We start from the raw sequence: 21357 nt of genomic DNA on the forward strand, positions 1-21357 counted from the left end.
TGAAGACTGGTTCCTTTCAGACTGTTTACTTCCTTTTATACATTTATCTCCTGTTTGGAGGTAAAATGTGAATCTCCAAAATTACCAGTTAGTTAAAACCAGTGGTGCACAGTAACTAAGTACATTTTCTCAAGTACTGCACTTAAGTACAGTTTTGAGGTACTTGTACTTTACTTGAGTATTTCCATGTGATGCTACTTTCTACATCTCAGAGGGAAATATTGTACTTTCTACTCCACTACATTTATTTGAAGCTTTAGTTACTTTTCAGATGAAGATTTGACACAATGGATGATATAACAAGCTTTTAAAATACAACACATTGTTAAAGATGAAACCAGTGGTTTCCAACCTTTTTGGCTTTTGACGTCTTACAAAAAGCAGTGTGTAGTCGGGGTCACATTTCACATGTCTATGAGTTGTTAACAGCTCCACCAAATAGTGATTTTTCCCTCTAAACTTCTCACATGCTTTCATTTCAATAAATGTTCAAATGATCCAATATTTCAGCAAAAATCAAAGATTAGAGAAAAAGTCCAAAAGACTGAAAACAAGTAGTTAAAAGTCAAGTATTTCTTTCTGAACAGTGGTGGAGGAAAAGTCTCCAAAATAAGGAAATACTCAAGAAAAATGTCAGAAGCTGTGAACTAGACTGAAGAACAGAACTAAAGGAAATAAAAAGTGATAATACTGCTGAATGGTCAGAAACAGGGCCAGTTTTCTGACCTTTAGTGCAAAAAACTGACTTTTACATCCTCAACTGTGACTCTTTACAACATCTCACAAAAAATAATTAACATTTTAACACATTTTAACTTGTTTATGTCAGAGTCAGCTGTTAGGATGTTTAAAGTGTTTCAGCAGTGAGCACATGAACATTTCTTATGAAGACTGGTTCCTTTCAGACTGTTTACTTCCTTTTATACATTTATCTCCTGTTTTGGAGGTAAAATGTGAATCTCCAAAATAACCAGTAAGTTAAAAAACAGTTGTGGAAAGTAACTTAGTACATTAACTCAAGTATTGTACTTATGTACAATTTTAAACATTTATTGAAATGAAACCATGTGAGAGGTTCAGAGACTGTTTGGTGGAGCTGTTATCAGTCTATTAGTCAGAAACAGCCTTTTACCAAAACACTTTTCAGGAAATGAAACTGTCTGCTGCTGCTCTTCCTTCTTTGAGACCACCAAGAAAACCTCAAGACCCCAAAGAAGAGGCCTAAAAGAGGTCCTCAGAATAGAACTGAACTCAAAACAGTAAACTGAACTTAACAGAGACAAAACTGACTAACTAATGACACATGAGGGGAACATATTTACTGGCTGACCAAACCATTTTACAACACACATAAACACATAGACAGTTTGCTTCCAACTCAGTATTAACTGGGCAGCATCAAACCACAATAACCCTAAATTAGACTTACAAAATTACCTCCAAGATACACATACAGAAGGCTCTCTCAACCTTGCTGTTGCAGGTGTTTGGCACAGTCCAGGGTCCAGGTGCAGGTGTTTGGTATAGTCCAGGGTCCAGGTGCAGACGTTTGGTACAGTCCAGGGTCCAGGTGCAGATGTTTGGTACAGTCCAGGGTCCAGGTGCAGACGTTTGGTACAGTCCAGGGTCCAGGTGCAGACGTTTGGTACAGTCCAGGGCCCAGGTGCAGGTGTTTAGTACAGTCCAGGGTCCAGGTGCAAGTATTTGGTACAGTCCAGGGCCCAGGTGCAGGTGTTTGGTACAGTCCAGGGTCCAGGTGCAAGTATTTGGTACAGTCCAGGGCCCAGGTGCAGGTGTTTGGTACAGTCCAGGGTCCAGGTGCAGGTGTTCGGTACAGTCCAGGGTCCAGGTGCAGGTGTTTGGTACAGTCCAGAGTCCAGGTGCAGGTGTTTGATACAGTCCAGGGTCCAGGTGCAGGTGTTTGGTACAGTCCAGGGCCCAGGTGCAGGTGTTTGGTACAGTCCAGGGTCCAGGTGCAGGTGTTTAATAGAGCTTAATGCATCAGCAAACCTTCGACATGATGGAGGCCAGATGTCTTCCAGATCAAACACACTAACTCAAAAGTGTTAGCAAAAAAAGAAATACTAATAAAATAATGCAGAAGCTAATTGTGTTGGTTATTTAATTATGAAAATTGTAACTGAATGTAAACCTAAATAAGAGCAGTAAGAAAGAACAGTCAGTCAAAATGAGGATGTGAGAGTGGATGGCAAGGCAAGTTTATTTGTGTAGCACATTTCAACAACAAGGCAATTCAAAGTGCTTTACATAGAGCATAAAAGGCATTAAAACAGAATATAAAAGCAACACAAGTAAAAAGACATAAAAACAATTAAAAAGTGTTAAATTTGGAAATAAAAAGAAGCTAAAAAGGGAATAAGACAGATAAAACGAGAATAAAAGTAATAGTGCAGTGTAAAATATTAACCCTTAATGTGGTTTAATGAAAGGCAGCAAACAGAAAAGTCTTAAGTTGCGAGTTAAAAGAACTGAGAGTCGCAGCAGTTTTCTGGGAGTTTGTTCAGATATGTGGAGCATAAAAACTGAACACTGCTTCTCCAGGTTTAGTTTTGACTCTGGGGACAGAAAGTAGACCTGATCCAGACCACCTGAGAGGTCTGGATGGTTCATAATGTAGCAGAAGTTCAGAGATGTATTTTGGCCCGAAACCATTCAGTGCTTTATAAACCAACAGCAATATCTTAAAGTCAATTCTTTGACAGACAGGAAGCCAGTGTAAAGATCTGAGAACTGGACTGATATGATCCACTTTCTTGGTCTTAGTGAGGACTCGAGCAGCAGCATTTGAATCAGCTGCAGCTGTTTGATCGATTTTTTAGGGAGACCTGTGAAGACAGCGTTACAGTAGTCGAGTCTACTGAAGATAAATGCATGGACAAGTTTTTCCAAATCCCGCTGAGACATAAGGATGGATATAAATATTTGAATCTGCCGGTGCGGCCATCACATACTGATACAGGCTAATAATGTTGCTGTCAAACTGAAAAACCACAAACCAACTTCAGTGCAGTTCTGAAGTAAACAAGGAAATAAGAGCAGTGTGAACAAACCTCAGCTACAACTAGAGCTGCAACTAACATTTACTCTTAAGCTTTAAGTCTATAAAATATCAACCTGATGTCTCCAAATGTCCAGAACTCAAATATTCAGTTTACAAATCTGCACACTGAAGAAACTGACACCACTGAACGGATGGAGCCTTTTAGCTTATTGATCAATCAGTTGATCAACAGACAATCTGCAGCTATTTTCATAATTGAGTAATATTTTTTGTCTTTTATAGCAAAAATGTCAAATATTTGCTAGTTGCAGCTTATCAGATGTGAGAATTTGAAGCTTTTCAGTGTCAGACATGAAACTGTAAACTTAGCGTGAATATTTTGGAGTTTTTGACTGTTGATCAGACATTGATGATGATTAACAAATTACTGATAATCAATGATTCATTAAAGATGATAAATATCAGTACAGTGTCAGTTCAGTAGGAGCATCCTGCTGGTCCGGTCAGCAGGTTGGTGTTCTCGGTGGGAGCGTCCCTCGTCTCCAGAGCTCTCCGTACGTTCTGCCAGAAGACTCCCGTGTGTTGGCCGGCCTGCGACCAGCTCAGGTAGGTGCGTCTCTTCACCAGCTTCCTCATACGGTAGTACGGAGACAGCTGATTGGCCGGGATCTCCTCCAGAAACAGCAGGATCAACACGTCCTTCTGCTCGTCAAACAGACGGAAGCTGCAACGACAAACAGGACAAACCATGAGGACGATTCGGAGGACTGAATCAGTTTGGAGGCTGTGAGATAAAAGCAGGAGGTGCTGCTATATGTGAGGACAGAGAAATGCTTTATAGTAAATTTATTATCCATATGTTTATGATTGTCATCATGTTTCAGTTGTTACTAACCCATCCTACCTGAACAAGATCATTTTAATTCACAAGAAGTTCTTGAAAATGGAGGCAAATCCAACTAGCAGGCTTCAGAGGATCTAATTTATTAAGTACTCAGGTTAATGTTTTAACGTGTGTTTATGTATGCACGTATTTGCTTGTATTGCTGTAACTAATGATTATTTTCTCAATTAATTAATTAGTCATTTTGTCTATAAAATGTCAGAAAATAGTGAAAAATGCCTGTTATAATTTCTTACGGTGACATCGTCAAACATCAGTCAAAAATCCAAAAGAAATTTAGTTTACTGTCATATATGACACAGAAAAGCTTCAAATCCTCACATTTAAGATGAAAGTAGCAAATATTTGGCATTTTTGCTTAATAAATTACTAAAATTGATTTTTCCTTTATCAAAATAGTTGCAGATTATTTTTCTGTCAATCAACTAATCAATTAATCATTGTAGTTCTAATTGATTGTACTACTGAATTCTCAAAAGTGAAGATGGTCTTGGTCTTTCGTTCATCTGCAGTCATCTCATCGAACTCTTTGTTGAGTTTGAACTTGATCTCTGCGGTCTTGAAAGTACTTTGAGACTTCATTGAAATGAATCCAGCATCATCCACGCTGATCACCAGGTTAGGCTTCACCATGTTGCCCATTTGCTCTTCATTCATTTTCTACCAGGTCAACAAAGGATTTTCATAATATCAATATACCATTTCATATAGAAGTCCCTGTAAGTGTTTGAGATCTAATATAAAGTCAGCCATGTTGTTACATGTCTTCAAAAACATTGAAAACACCAAAAGTCTTTATAGGGTTTTCTTTTTTTTCCTGTTTTTGATTTTGAGTTTCCTTGTTTGTGTTCCTTTCACCTGCACTTCTTATTTTTCTTTGCTTTGTCTTGTTGTCTGATGTTTGTGATTCCACTTGATTGAAACTTTTTGTATCGGCCTCCTGGTTTCCTTCCTCCTCTTCACATCACCCACAGAGCTTTATGATTCTGTGTCTTCAACCAAGATGTTTAAATTAAAGAAAGAAAGACTAATGATGGACAGCGGCCCCCACCTGGCCATCTGGATCTCTCTGGAGCACCACTCGCTCTGCAGGTAGCACTGGCTGATCACACAGATGGTCTTCCTGCTGCTGTAGATGGCGTCTGTAATGTTCTCTATGATGGGCTTACCTGTGGAGACACAGTTTAGACACACTGCAGGTAAAACACATGGACTAATTTCTACTAAAGACTCCAGAACAACATGAACGCCATGAAGTCAGCTTGGAGTTTGGCACCATTGTGGTAATTGTTAGAATACATCAAATCACAGTGACTGAGGCAGTTTTCAAACCTCTAGTGTGTTTGTTTGGATCTAAACCAGTGGATGATTTGGTTTGGTTTCTTTTCACGCAGAAAAAAATCAAGCAAACCAAAATGCATCACTAACAGCCAGGTGAGAACGTTCTCTTCCCTCATTGGTCAGATGTGTCTGAGATGGGAGCGAGAACATAAACACAGGAAGAAGGTCCTGAAGAAGCTCCTAGACGACATACTTGGTTGTTACTCCAAGTCGGACCTCAATTCATACTGCAGCTGAAACTCAAACTTGCAGCCTTGTAGTCGGTCAGATGGAGGTCAGATCATGTTCTGACCACAAATGAACTGCTCCAGAATTGGTTTGTGATCAGACTGAGACCACTTCCTCTAAAGGGTCTTGTAGGAATTTGTGAAATCAAATAGCTTTATGATTTTATGGGGGAATTATGAGTTATTATTGTGCACAACTCCAACATGAAATTATTTGTCCACCAACATAACTCATATTAGAGTAGGTATGATAACAGGGAAATAGTCCTCCTTGTTGGCCAGACAAGAGAGGTTTCATTTCCTATTGTTCTGAATCACATCCTTAAACTAGCAAAATGCAAGCTTTCCACCAGCATGGCAGAAAGCAAGAAAACAAAGTCAAAAACAAGCAGCAGGCCAAAAAAACAGCCTTAAATAGCATAAACTCTTAGATAAGACACTGTTTTAAAGTTTCGGTCTGCCCACCAAGAAGGTGCATCGTGGCCAGTCCCATTGGTTGCAGAGTTCTAGGGGAGCAAAGTCAGTCCCTTCCTGTTCATGGACAGGTGGGTACAGTTCCTGAATATGGTTACTCTATTAATCAAAGTATTTACAATTTAACAATTGCATGATTCTTAATTTTGCATCTGGAGATGGGGGCTCCTTATCTGATCCTTTCTGTTTGCAGGAGGTTGTTTAGATGGTCTGGTCAGTGAGGAGTTTGGGACTCTCACTTATATATTATTGGCCAGCATCTCTGGGGTGTTAAAAAAAGAGCTGGCCGCTTGTTTAAGGCTTGTGCTGTCTGCCTTTTGTCTGCCACCTTGGTGGAGCCCAATATCCACAGAAAACATGCTTGGTTTGTTTATACAGATGCAGCTCTCACTTTGGTTACACAAGGACCACATGGCACATACCAAAGGCACATCCCCACAAGATATCAAAAGAGACATGATCATAAGCTTAATCTAAGAAGACTGGATGGACAAACTCCCATGACCGCTTCAGACCTGCAAGAACAAAGAGCTGCTACACCATTCTACAACCAGGATGGAAACCTCAATGGACTTCCTGAATCCAAAGTTCAACAATTTACTTAAGCCTCTAGTCCAGCACCTCTGCAGTCAAGGTTAGCAGTTCTTCATTGTTGAGAGGAGCCTGGGCAAGGCTGTGCCTCCTCTTCCTGAATTGCCTGATGGTTTGCCAGAATGTCTTTAAGGCGAACTGAAAGTCCTCCCTCAACGCTTCCAAGACTTCTTTTGGCTTTCATGACCACAGAAGCTGCAGTTCTTCCTCACCTAACTCTACTGATTCCTGTCAGGAGATCCTCTGAGCTGACCCTTGATGTCTCTTGGCCAGCACCTTGGTTTGCCACCACAACAGGTACTGATGATCTACTAAAGACCTGGTGGAAATGGGTCTATCCAGACATTACCAATTCATCCTCACTATACTTTTAGGTCTACTGGGTCTGTCCCAGAACCCAATGCAATCCCTCACCAGTTCATGGTCAGTTTGCAGCTCTGCTCCTTTCTTTTTCCAAGTGTTCAAGACATTCAACTAGACACCTAATGGTACAACTACAAAGTCAATCCTCAATCTACTAAGGTATTCTGAGGCATGAGACTATATGGCTGATGGTGTTTTTGCCACCACTGGGACTTACTGAGCTGTAACTGAAATTGTAGCTGTTGTCCTGGGTTCTTTTATTTTCCACTGCCTTGGAGACAAGTTTCGGGAGCTAAATTATGAATTAAGATTCAGGAGGTAGTAATAAATCAAATTCCAGCTACTAGTGGGGAGCTTGTGATTGATCAAGCAGATGTGTCATCACATCTCAACGACAACAAACACAAAACTTTAAGCTTTAAAGGCTTTTAAATATCATAATCACGTATGTCCAGAGCGGTGTCACCTTTTCAATGACATACATCTGAACCATGGTTTGAAATACAATGGAAAAACCAGACAGAAGTCATACAAAGCCTTTGTACCTCTATCCAATTGTCCTCACATGAAGGCGAGGTGAAAAGCCTGCCATCATAAACGGAGGAGACAAATTGTACAAAGGGGGATAGTGAAGTACATTTTCAGACAGTCTCTCCTCAAAGAAATTCATGGTGTTGTAGTCTGGTATTCACACACTAAGTGACACAAGTAGTTGAGAGGGAAGCTCAAACCCTGCCTACTTTCTCCTCTCTGCACACCTGACCACACATTGTGAAAAGACCGGCTTTGGGAAGTTGCAAAAATTGTTGGTCACAACTCTATTTGAGGACTTACGGCACACAAACAAAGTGACAAGCAAACAGACATAAAGACACAAAAACAGTGTAGACCTGGTTGGAAGTCTCTGTGGTGCAGACAGAGTCTCCAGCCCTGCTCTCCCTCCAGCACTGGAAGCATCTCTCTGTAAACCCAGGCCTCATCATGAACGTTGTAGGAGATGAAGGCGTCGTAGCAGTGAGGAGATTCCTTCTTCCTCTTCCTGCTGTCATAGAGGAAGGCCAGGAAGAGGTAGAAGCTGTAGACTAGCTGCCACCTCAGAAAGTGGTAGATGAAGGATGTGAGGAGCGTTAGCACAACCAGACAAGTGCTGGAAATGAAGCAGAAGAAGTTAATGTCCATCCAGCAGGACTGGATGTCAAAGTCCAGCAGCTTGCTGCCTTGTTCAGCCAAAGGAAAGGAACAAGCATACTGGTAGGCATTAAGAACTTGTGTCTGGTTGTTGCTCTTCACCCATTGGATGAAGCCAGCGTTAGAGCAGTTACAGGTGAAAGGGTTACCGAGCAGGTCCAGATATGTTAGTGCAGGCAGAGACTGGAAGACCGTTTCATTGATCACCATCAACTCATTCTCTCTCAGTTTCAACCAGCTGAGAGCTGGCAGGTCGACTTGAGCCAGAAAATCCAAAGATCTGAGCTTGTTTTTGGACAGATCGAGAGACTTCAGGTCTGGGATCGGCTGAAACAGTTCAGGTTTTGGATGTGAGACGTTACTGTTGGTTATCTGAAGATTTATCAGGCGAGGAGTGTATTTAAATGTGTCTGGATGAGGTGAGTCAGTGAAGAATTTCTCTGCTGCAAAGTGCTCTAAAGATTTCAGACCCTTCAGCAAATCAGGCGAGATATGATGCCAGTCATTATTTTGGATTACAAGACTCTTCAAGTAAGGTAATTTGGAAAAATGTGGTTCATTTTGTTGATGAGAACTCTTGCTTTTATAGGAAGACGTGAGATGTAGTTTGAGATTTTCTAAGTGTTGCATTCCTGTGAAAATCATTGTATCATAAAGATATGGTGTAACGCTAAGAGTTTGAAGATTGTCCAGACCATCAAAAGCTCCCTCATGAGCAACATAATATGTATCTGACTCTAGATCTAAAGATCGGAGAGAAGACAGATTCCTAAAGTTGTCCTTTCTGAGCTGCTTCAAATTATTCTTGTGAAAATTCAAAAATTCTAGTTTCTGTAAATTCATGTGGAAGGGATCAACAAATAATTGAACTTCATTTTCTCCAATATTTAGGACTTTTAAATCGTTCAAATCTTGAAAAACACATCCTTTGAGTATTGAAATGCGATTCTTATTGAGATTGAGTTCTGTTAATCTTGTCAAATTTAGAAAGTCAGAGCAGCCTAACTCACTGATAAAATTGACACTCAGATCCAGGATTTCAAGCATGGAGAAACCTCTGATGGCGAGTGGCACTTTAGAGAGAGAGTTTTTGTGTAAATCCAGACATCTGAGCTGTTTCATCGATCTCAGTGAAAACTCAGACAGCTCTTCCAGTGAATTAAATGATAAATCCAGCCTAGTAAGTTGAGAGCAAGACTGCAAGAATGTGTTATTGATGCTGACAAAGCGATTTAAGCTCAGATCAAGACTTGTCAGAGCTGGGGTTTGGCAGGCGATGTCTATCAGGCTTTTATCTGGCAAAGTCTGTAAGTAGCTCAGTGACAGCTCTTGCACTGACTCAACACTCTGCAGCATCACTTTATACATCTCATAACTAATTTCAACCCCAAACAAGTCCAAAGCAGTGAGGTTCCTCAGAAAGGTTTTGTCAGGTACATCCCATTTAAAGTCAGTTTCGACAGTTAAATAGACCGACTGAAGACAAGGGAAAATGTCACGTGTGATGCTGAACTTTGTCAGTTGATTACCAATTAACCACAGTGTCCTGATGTTTGATTTGTTAAAAGGCAAGTCAGGTGACTCAAAAAACGTGAACGTGTTATAACCAAGGCTCAGTTCGTCTAAGTTTGGTAATTGTAAAATTGGCACAATATCTGACATTTGATATAGGCGGTTATATCTCAGGATTACTCTCTGTAAGCTGATCAGGGGCTGGAAGGACAGCGGGGAGATGTATGTGATATAGTTCTTCTCCACAGACAAATAAACTAATTTAGTCAGCCCCAGAAACATGTTGTCTGTCAGGTTTGAGAAGTTGTTTGAACCCATTTCAAGCTCCATTAACTTTGCCAAGTCTGCAAAAGCGCCATCATCTACATGTGAAATGCAGTTATTTTCAATGTGTAAATGTCTGAGCTTTGATAAACCTCTTAAATGTGTCCTGTTGATATTAAAAATCTGATTGGAGCTGAGATCTAGAGATGTTGCATTTTGGGGAATGTCGTCAGGAACAGCAGTCAGTTCATGTTGAATGCATGTGACCCAAACTTCAGTCACATTATTAGAATATTCAGTAGTGCAGTTTTTCAATGAGTAAGCCAGCGAGGGGTTAAAATAAAGCAAGAAAGGCAGAAGTAAGAGGAGGAAACTCTGTAGAAACAACGGAGTCCAACTTCCCATCACTGGCATGTTGTTCTGATAAAGACAAAGTGATAGAAAACAAGACAGTCTACAATCATGCTACATGGTCACAATGACATTGCTAACATAATGTTAATCATCCTAGTTTAGCACGTTAGCATGTACGCTAATTAGCATTTAAGACAAAGTACAGGGGCAGCATGGATGTCTAAACCAAACCTCATAGTAATCCAACCAATCAAGTCAAGATAAACCACAAATGTGAACCCTAATGGTGATGCTACAGGAAAACTAGATACAAGTAATAGTAATAGACTAGTAATAGTCAGTGACTTAGGTTAACAAGATAAGTAGGGGGTTACAAGAGTCATTAAAAACATACATACTGTGTCCAGGCGCTACAGAAAAAGTCAAGAGGATCATCAAAGTCAGTTTGATTCATCCGCACACTGTCTTCTTCACTTGCAATTAGAGAAGATTTATTGGGAACAACGTTTCGGTACACAGACCTTCATCAGGTTATTGCTGCATACTCGCGGACGTGGAAAGCATAATTTCAGCTTAAGGCTGCTAACATTATCCATCTTGCATTAGAGTGCTATTATTTAATACAAATTAACTGACCCCATTCTATTATTCTGTCGGCAAAGAAACACCTAAAAAAAGATCTGAGACATGTTGTTCTTATGATTTAAAAATGTTTTGATGAATTTTGAAGCTGTAATAAGTTAATGCTAACAAGATGCTAACCATTTATCGTAACATGAACAACAGCGTGAAGTTCCAAAGGCTGCTAGCTAACATTATCCAGCTTTCATTAGCAGCTTGTTATTCTGTTACAAATTAAAGAAAATGATGTTTCACTTTTTAAAACTTGTTTAATATAAGAAATTTGTTTTCACTAATACAACTTCCTGCTATCTATGATGTTACAGATCTGTTACGCCTGTTATACAATATCAAAATAGATTCCCCTCAGGATGAATTATAATAACTTTGATCCTCAGACTTTAGCGCCGTCATCTGGTCAACATTTACTTTGGTTTATGGCCAAATACCTGAAAAACTAATGATATTCCCATCAGCTGTATTTTGCGTTTAGTGCTAATTAGCAAATGTTAGCATGCTATCACGATAAACAAAGATGGTGACTATGGTAAACTTTAAATCTGCTAAACATCAACAGGTTAGCATGCTGATGTTTAGCATTTAGCTCAAAGCACCAGAGCTGCTAATTTGACTGTAGACTCTCAGACAGCCAGACAGCCTTTCATCTTCATAACTGTAAAGTGAAAACAGGAATTCTTCTTAATATTATGTTTAAAGGAAGGGTTCACAATTTTTCCAATGTGTTAAACCAGCAGTCAGGTGTCCATATGAGCAGTGAAAGAGATTTCCTCGCTGTAATCATTCCTCCTTTTCATACTGGATATTAAAATATCCTTCAAATGTGCTTTCAATGGAAGTGATGGAGGCCAAAATCCACAGTGTGTCCACACAGTCATTTAAAAGTCTGTGTGAAGCTGATATTCAGCTTCAGCAGTCTGAGTTAGTCATATCAAGTGGATATCTGACACATTTACAGTCTTTTTAGCATCAAATTCCCTCTTTGTGTTTCCTCGGACAGTGTTTCCCTGTTGAGCTGCAGGTGGAAGTATAGTAACAAAAAGAGGAACTTTGGCACTAAAAAGATTTTGAAAGATATCTACTTGATTTGACTCATTTGGACGATGAAGCTACATATTAGCTTCAGATAAACTTTTAAATACATTTTGCAATTTCAATTAAAAACAGGTACAAACAGAAATTAAAAAGTTTGAGACAGTGGATTTAAAATGACCAAGAGATACCAGTGAATTCATTTTTAAAGTGTTTTGTAGTGTGTTCCAGGTTGATGGTGCAAAGAAGCAAAAGCAGTTCCTGCAAGCTCTGTATGAACACGAGGGACATGGAGTAAACCGGTCATTAAACCTAGTCTAATGTGGTCCAGTGGACCAAACTAGCATGGAAGTAATGTAAGATGGCAGCTTTCCAATAAGGGCCTTGGAAATAAACAAATACATATGCAAACCCCACCTCTCAGAGAGAGAGGACCACCCAGCCCTCTTTGTAAAGGATGCAATGATGAATGTTATAAGCACCACCAGTAATGAACCTGAGTGCAGAATGGTCGAGCGCATCAGGGGGCTTTAAAGTCGCTGCTGAAGCATGCCTGTACAAGTTGTCACCATAGTCTAAAACTGATAAGAAAAAGTTTCCTCAACAAGGGTTCTTGTAACAGGAAGCAGGATTTATTCCCAAAGAAAAAGCTGATCTTTTGGCTTACTCACCAAATTTGATACATGATTTTTAAAGTATATCTTCTCATCAATCCAAATGCCAAATATCATGACTCTTTCAATAGTGTTGCCACATTTAGTTGTGATGATGATGTTATCCAAATTCATATTTTTGGCTCTAGTGAAAAACAAAAATTTGGTTTTGCCTGCATTCAAGACTAACTAATGGATATTGAGTGAAACTTCTAAATCAGGAAAACAGTTCTGAAGAGATACTACAGCAGACTGTACAGGATCTGCAGTGCAACACAAAATAGTATCATCAGCGTAAAGATGAATATTACATCAAGTTATAGCAGAAACAATATCATTTATATAAAGTGTAAACAGAACAGGACCAAGGACTGAGCCTTGTGGGACACCTTTTGCAATACAGATCCTATTGCTACACACTGCTGTCTGTCTGTGAGATAACTCTGAAACCAATTATATGCATTTGGGATCCTGACTGTTGTCTTAACACACACTTGAAAAATTGTGAACCTGTCCTTTATCATTTATTTATTATCAGCAGACACACAGACAGAGAAGCTCCTACCTGACATGAATTGCCGTCAGTTTTCTTTGGTGAATTCAATCCTGACAGAAAGAAGAGTTCAACAGGTGAGCAGCGTGACAGGAAACATCAGCTAACAAGGTGAAAAAGTCATTTTCATTCCAAACTGAAAGACCAGTTCATAATTTTTAAATGTAATTTGTAAAACCAACTGCATTCACTTTCATTGTACACCATACTTCCCCTTTCAGAAAATAAAATAAAAAAATCAATAAATATATAAAATAAAATATAGGAAAAATATAATATGATGGTAATAATATGAATATATATATATATATTAACATTTTACAGTAAAATAGACAGGAAGAGAAAAAGAAATAATAATAAAAGGAAATTTAATATTCAAATAAAAAAATCAATAATTTAAAACGTTTTTTTTTAAAATACAAAGAAAAACTAAAAAGTTTAGATATTTTGAAAATAAGTTGAAGTAAAACTTTTTTAGCTGCAGGAAACTCTTTCATCGTGACAGAGCGACATTTCTCATTTATTTTCTAGTACATTTTGAAATGTTTCATATCTACATTTTAAACAAGAATTTCAGTCTCTAAATTATATCAATAAAGACAATTAAATATCAGTTTAAAATTAGAGCAAATGTCACATGATACAAGTCCTGTGTTAGGCGAGTCATATGACTACACGCACACACAGAAAAAACACACATCAAAGTTCAACGCCAACACAGAGAGGAAGGTGGTTACATATGTAAATCTAATAAAACACACCAATAAGAACAATATTGGCATTATTTTCTCTCCATAGCAGTGACAAAAGGTTGTTTGTATATTTTGTACCAACCTGCAGCTCTGTTCCAGATTCATCAGCCGCTGACACATGAACTTCTGTGGCAACATTCAGGAAGTGAGCGTCTGTTCATCCTTCAGAAAACTGCAGAGTGAAAAGAGGAGAAGCTGCGGGATGTTTTCAGCCATCATCTCACAGGTCAGCAGCCACCAGATCCTCCTCTCGTCCATGCAAATCCCACTGAGATTAAACTGCTGATTTGTCTGCTATAGCAACATATCTGCTCTGTAAATTATCTCTCTAGTGCAGCAGTGCACATTATGAGCTTGATGTAGTTAAAGTATTGCAGTAAAAGTACATAAGTATTATGAGCTTGATGTAGTTAAAGTATTGCAGTAAAAGTACATAAGTATTATGAGCTTGATGTAGTTAAAGTATTGCAGTGAAAGTACATAAGTATTATGAGCTTGATGTAGTTAAAGTATTGCAGTAAAAGTACATAAGTATTATGAGCTTGATGTAGTTAAAGTATTGCAGTAAAAGTACATAAGTATTATGAGCTTGATGTAGTTAAAGTATTGCAGTAAAAGTAGTGGTTTGGTCCCTCTGACTGATATATTATTATATATGACATCATTAGATTATTAATAGTGAAGCATCAGTGTTAGAGCAGCATGTTACTGTTGTAGCTGCTGGAGGTGGAGCTAGTTTACACTACTTTATATACAGTTAGCTAGTTTAGTCCAGTGGTTCCCAACCTAGGGGTGGGGCCCCTCCAAAGGGTCAGCAGATAAATCTGAGGGGTGGTGAGATGATTAATGGGAGAGGAAAGAAGAAAAAACAAAGTTCTGATACACAAATCTGTTTTCAGTTTTTGGACTTTTTCTCTAATCTTTGATTTTTGCTGAAATATTATATAATTAAAGCTGTCAATTAAATGTAGTGGAGTAGAAGTATTAAGTAGCATCACATGGAGATACTTGAGTAAAGTTCAAGTACCTCAAAATTGTACTTAAGTGCAGTACTTGAGTAAATGTACTTAGTTACTTTCCACCACTGGTCAGTAGTTTAAAATGTGTTTGAACTGTGAGTGATGGACACTTTAACTTCACAGAGAATACAGACTTCATTTATGAGAAAGCCACAAGTGAAGGAGAAGTTTAAAGACTGTAGTTAGTGAGTAAAGTATAGAAACGTTGTGTAAGAATCTGACTGTCAAGACCAAACTGAAATAACAGAGAATGTTAAACAGAGCTGGTCAAATTAAAGAGAAGCTACAGATGCAACCAAGACAAGAACATGAAATAAATATAAAGAGCAAAGATTTCCAGATTATAAATGATCCTTCTGACTCTTTGCACTTTGAGTTTTTACTCTCAGAGAGATGATATAGACAAGAGCCACCAAAAATCTATCTATCTATCTATCCATCTATCTATCTATCTATCTATCTATCTATCTATCCCTGGTTAGCAGGATGAAGGCGCCCTCTTGTGTTGTGCTTTAGATTTCACTTGTTGACGTGTAAAAACTCCACTGAGCCTTTAGCAGCTTCAACAACATCAGTAAAGAGAGATTTAAACATCTGTAATATCACACTGTGTTAGTTTGTCGACAGAAGTCACATCCTGTAACGCTGACGCTGCATTCAGGTCACATGGGAAAGATGGGAGAGAAGAGTTTCCACTCTGCAAATATTCAGCTTTCAGGATGTAAACAGAACTTGTGAACACGCTGCTGATAAATGTCGACCTTTGACAGTCACATGATCCTATGTAGAAACTCTCAGCAGCAGGAACAGCCAATCAGAGACATGGATTGATCCGACATCTGCTGTATTGTACATTCTTTAAAAAACATCCTTACAGTTTACTCAGTGCTGAGTTATTCTGCAGGAACATATTAACTATTATTACCTCTTTGACAGCATTTTAAAGCCAAAACTAGTTTGTTTGATAGTTTTTATTCTTCTGTTTGTGAGTGAAAGTGAAGGATTTTTACTTTTATCTTTCACTAAAGTCTAAAACGTTCCTCTTAGCAGTTTGATAAATTGGGGTCCAGGACCGTCTCAACATGGCAGCCTCATTCTCAACTTACATCTGCATGAAAATCATCAGAAAAATAAATGAAATGACCTCAAGTTCACCACGACACGATATCTGTTGTTTTATGTTTGTTAGGACTCAACAAACCTTCTTCAAACCCAAACTTGATCAAATGAATTCTTATTATGTTCCAGTTTTTTAGGCCTGTATAACAAAGACTTTATCAACTAAATGAACAAATAAAATCTTGTTATTAAAGCAACAAGTGATAGAAAACTCTGCTCTTTCCTCTGTGACAAAGCTGCTTTAGTGAAGAAAGCTGAAAGTTCAGAGACTGACTGACAAACGTTTGTCTGGTCTGAACATGAACTCTGGACTTTGTGGTGTTTCAGGAGGAAAACTGCCTCAAATAAACTCTCATTTTAGTTTCACATTTTCTCCAGAAGCTTTGAATGAGATCCTGAGATGAAGACAGAAGAAAATACTTTGCTCACTGTTGAAAAAACATCTTTATTGATTATGTAAAGCTTCAGATTGTTCACACATCCAATCAGTAAAGTCTGTTAAATGACTCTTGTTCAATGATTTCATGTTCAGACTCACTTCATCCACACAATCAGTTAGTTTAACCCAGAATGTCAGCTATGTATAAGAACATAATAAATGATTATTATCATGATAATTACAGTTTAATTGTACATTTCTTCATGAATTTACACAAATACATCAATACAAACATGAAACTAACATTTAGAACAAAGAGAAGTTTATATTTTCATCTGAAGAAACGTCAGTGAAGGTAAAAGACGTCATCATGAGCAGCGATAGCCTCCATGGATAAAAACACACAGCAAAAAGTCACATTTAAAGAAACTGAAAACATCAACAGAACAACAAATGAAAAGAAGAAAGTGTTGATAATCCCAGTTTGATTGACAGCTGATCTCTGTGCAGTTCAGAAACACCACAGCAACGAGCTCTCAGAAACAATGGAGACAAAAACATGAAGAATTACAACAGAATCTGACACATGAAGTCTGAAATGACTTCTGTCTATTTCAGTTTACACAACTCAGCAGGTTCTCCTTCATAAAGCCAAAGTCCAGCATGGAGAGGCTGAGTGAATGTGGTCTGGACTCTGTAGAGGAGAGTCATGGTTTTAGAGACGCTGTAGAAGGACAGAATACCTGCTGTGTGATCCAGGTACACTCCTATTTTGGAGGAACGAGGACCGAAGACGGGAGATTTGATGTTGTTGAACCAAAATGTATAACTGTCATTGTTACAATCTAAAGACCAAGATTTGTAATTACGTCCAAATCCAGATTCAGGTCCTGCTCTGCTGATATTCTTGTATGCGACTGCTACCTCAACACTTCCCCCTCCCCTCTTCACCTCCCAGTAACAACGTCCAGTCAGACTCTCGCTACTCAGGACCTGACAACTTCCAGTGAATCTGTCTGGGTGACTAAAATAAAGCTGGTGTTGTTTCATTCGTTCTGCTTTTCTGTTCCCATCAGATATTAACACCTTTGTGTTTGCTGTGTTTGGATCCAGGGTGATTTCACGTGAATATTTTAAGAATCCAGCTCTGGTCTTGGGTTCTGGTTGTGGCAGTAAAACCTCCACTTCAGTCCCTGTTGGTGAGATGTTTGTCCTTTTCTCCGTCAGGACGTCCTGTAGTTGATCTCTGAGCTCTGACACAGCTGCTGTCACATCCTCAAAGTGTCTCAGAGGACGGATATTGATGCTGGATGAGTCTGTAGATGCACTGAGTTGTGACAGTGAGGGGTAGTTGTGTAGAAACTGGTTGTGATCCTCTGTGTATGAAAGCTGCTTCAGTTCAGCGTCTTTCCTCTTCAGCTCAGTGATCTCCTGCTCCAGCTTCTCCTGAAGCTCTTTGACTGGACTCACTTCAGTTTCCTGCTGGGATCTGATCCGCTGCTTCACATCAGAGCTTCTTTTCTGGATGAGATGGATCAGCTCAGTGAAGATCTTCTCACTGTCCTCCACTGCTTTATCAGCAGAGCGACTGACGGCCTCCACCTCCTGCTGAAGCATCCTCACATCTTTCTCTCTGTCCTGGATTCTCTGCTGGATGTTTTGTCGACTCACCTCGAGCTCTGTCTGCCTCTCAGTCCTTTCTGCTGCAGCTGAGACTGTGTCGTGGCCTTTATGTTCATCCACAGAGCAGAGATAACAGATACTCTGCTGATCAGTACGGCAGAACATCTTCATCACCTCATCATGACGAGAGCAGATGTTCTCCTGGAGCTTCTCCGAGGGGTCGACCAGCTTGTGTTTCTTTAATGGACCTACATCATAATGAGGCTGGAGGTGTTTCTCACAGTAAGAGATCAGACACTGCAGACAGGACTTGAGGGCTTTCAGCTTCCTCCCAGTGCAGACATCACAGGCCACATCTTCAGGTCCAGCATAGCAGTGATCAGCAGGAGCAGCTTGGAGTCCAGTCTTCTTCAGCTGCTCCACTAAAGCTGCTAACATGGTGTTTTTCACCAGGACAGGCCTCGGTGTGCAGGTCTGTCTGCACTGAGGGCAGCTGTAGATCTTCTTCTGATCCTCTCCATCCCAGAAGCTTTTAATACAGCCCATGCAGTAGCTGTGTCCACAGGGAATAGCCACCGGATCCTTCAGTAGATCCAGACAGATCGAACAAGAGAAAGTTTCTTGGTCCAGCTGGACTCCTTTCTGCGCCATGTCTGCTCTCAGTAGCAACAACTGTCTGAGTTTCACTTCCTGAGAAGTGAAATAGGTTTGGGCTCTGATCTGAACAACATGTGTTTCTGCAGTGAATGCAGCCTGCAGCTCTTATACTGCATCACATTTTGGTTACACCCATCTGCAAACTGTAGATCTGAAGGGGAGGGAACCAGGAAGTGGAGCTTGTGTTTAAAGGGGCAGGGATGGTTATCAGGACGAGGAGCAGCACTGTGAATTAAAACTGTTTCCTCAGTTACAGTGAAGTCTCATTTAAAACCTGCTCACCATATGAAAACATTTTTACATTAGCTGTAAAACAATTGTTGGCATGTCAGGGTTTGGTGATGCCTCCATATTTTTCTAACTCTTCCTTAAAATCAGATCAATTTCTATTTATTCAGGGTTAGGGTAAACAAATTGTGTCACTTCTGGTTGCTGACTGTGCTTACTGACAGTGATCTTGTTGCTCTTAGCTTAAGTTAATTTTGCTATTTTCTTTATCACTGTGGATAATATCCCGCTGCACATTTAAACTCACTCTAGTTCTGCTCAAGCACTCTTAGCTATTTTAGCTCAGCAGTTAGCTTAGCAGCTAACTTAGCTACGCAGTTAGTGATGGCTTCTCTCTCTTGCTCGGTGTGTCATATGTTTAGCTATTTCTCTGCCTCCTTTAGTGATAATGGTACGTGTAATAAATGTAGTTTATTTGCAGTGTTGGAGGCGAGGCTCCGCACCATGGAAAACCAATCATTAGCTAATGTAGTTAGCCAGCCCCCAGTAGCCGATGCGGGCCGACCTAGCATACACTCCCCCGGTAGTTCCCGAGCAGCCGGGAAGCCAGGCTGGCTGCGACTGTCCGAAAGAAGCATAGCCCTGAGCCGAAGCTCACAGTTCACCACCAACCAGTTCATATTTCTAACTGGTTCTCTCCACTCAGCAAAACACACCCGCTGAGAAACCAACTCTGATTATTGGCAGCCCCATAGTGAGAAACGTTAAGTTAGCGACACCGGCAGCCATAGTTAAATGTATTCCTGGTGCCGGAGCGGACGACATTGAGTCATATTTAAAACTGCTGGCTAAGAATAAACGTTAATATGATACGATTGTTATTCATATCGGCGGGAACGACTCCCGATTACGCCAATCGGAGGTCACTAAATTAATGATGAGTCGGTGTGTACATATGCAAAAACAATGTCGGACTCCAGTTTTCTCTGGACCGCTGCCTTATCTGACCAGCGATGACATGTACAGCCGCATGTCCTCAATCAACCGCTGGCTGTCGAGGTCCAGCAAACGATGTGGGCTTCATAGCTAATCGGCAAACTTTCTGGGGAAAACCTGGTCTGATTAGGAGAGACGGCTTGCATCGCACTTTGGATGGAGCTGCTCTTCTATCTAGAAATGTGGCGTTTATGAGTTTATTAGTAGACCAAAACTATGACAACCCAGAGCTGAGACCAGGAGGCAGAGCTGCAGTCCTACACGCTCCTCTGCGCTTCTATTAGAGCTGTCAAATAACTGTAGTGGAGTGGAAGTATGAAGTAGCATCATATGGAAATACGCAGGTGAACTACAAGTACCTCAAAACTGTACTGAAGTACAGTACTTGAGTAAATATACTTAAGTACAGTTACTTTCCACCACTTGTCCCGTGTTTCCTTTGAGACAAAATCAGAAACCACGAGGGGAGGAGAAGGAGAAATTTATAGTAGTTTTACATTAAATTCCATTAAATATTGTTCCATCATCTGCTTACATAGCTGGAGGCCTAATTTCCATACAGCAAAATAAATCTTTGCATAAAACAATAATGTTTGGTTCTATCAGACGGTCACACTGAGCCTGATTGCATCCTGCTACACACGAGCCACAGAGTCTGAACAACAACCCACATCAGCTTTCCTGCTAAAGTCTCCTTATTATCCAACTTACATCAACACTTCTCTCGCTCTGATGAAATGACTCATGACAGCAGTTTTGATTTAAAGTGCTGATTAAACTGAAAGAACAAATAGTAAATAAAAACAAAAAAAATCACGTTACGCAGTCTGTTGTATTGATCATTTAATGTTGTTTAACTTAAAACATTCACAGTTAGTCACTTTGAAATAAAACTGCACAAAGACTTTTAAAGGGCCATTCTACCTAAATCCAAAAACATTATCTTTGTTTTTGAGGTATCACTTGGTCAAAAACTAAACTTGTAAGCAGGTATTTCAGGGTCCAAACACCCGATGAACTTTACTGAAGGTGCACAGATCCGGGTGACCAGGACACTACCAGAATTTGTCTCTGAAATAAGAGGTTTTGAATCTTTTCTTTGTCATATATCTCTCTGGATCGAAGATTTTTGTGTTTTAACTACAAAACTACAAATGTGAAGATATCACCTTGGACTCTGGGAAACTGTGACAGGCATTTTTTCACAAATTTATGACGTTTCATAGACTAAAAGTGAATCTATCAATTGAAAAAATAATCGACAATGAAAATAATTGTTAGTTGCAGCCTTATTGGTGAGAAAGTGTTTCTCCAAAAATGATACTGTGCAATCAAATATCAGTCATGCAGCTTCAAACAGAATACAGCATTAAATATCTGTAACTGATTTTTGATGATCAGGTTTCAGGTTTCAAGAATATTCTGAAAGATTTTGTCTCTTGAAATTTAGTCGGGAAACCAGAAGAA

The 21357-nt window shown here is 39.5% G+C and overlaps 2 protein-coding genes across 3 annotated transcripts; both read right to left on the reverse strand.

The window, feature by feature from the left end:
* Positions 1–2851: 2851 nt before the first annotated feature.
* On the reverse strand, positions 2852–11001 carry LOC121913136 (toll-like receptor 13). 2 transcript variants are annotated; one of them, XM_042435812.1, is made up of 4 exons: positions 10639–11001; positions 7813–10306; positions 4978–5095; positions 2852–3746 (listed from the first exon to the last, which is right to left on the reverse strand). In XM_042435812.1, the coding sequence occupies exons 2-4, from the start codon at positions 10298–10300 to the stop codon at positions 3500–3502; spliced, it is 2853 nt and encodes a 950-aa protein (XP_042291746.1). In that variant the 5' UTR covers positions 10301–10306; positions 10639–11001; the 3' UTR covers positions 2852–3499. The 2 variants fall into 2 exon arrangements, with proteins under 2 accessions (XP_042291746.1, XP_042291747.1); XM_042435813.1 differs by lacking the exon at positions 10639–11001 and having other exon boundaries at positions 7813–10545.
* A 6732-nt stretch (positions 11002–17733) lies between these two features.
* LOC121913197 (E3 ubiquitin/ISG15 ligase TRIM25-like) lies at positions 17734–19296 on the reverse strand (the record flags this gene model as incomplete). Its single annotated transcript, XM_042435900.1, has 1 exon — positions 17734–19296. A coding segment is annotated over exon 1 (927 nt), but the record flags the coding sequence as incomplete, so codon positions are not given.
* Positions 19297–21357: the final 2061 nt, after the last annotated feature.

This window comes from Thunnus maccoyii, chromosome 15, assembly GCF_910596095.1.
Source record: "Thunnus maccoyii chromosome 15, fThuMac1.1, whole genome shotgun sequence".
Lineage (NCBI taxonomy): Eukaryota > Metazoa > Chordata > Actinopteri > Scombriformes > Scombridae > Thunnus > Thunnus maccoyii.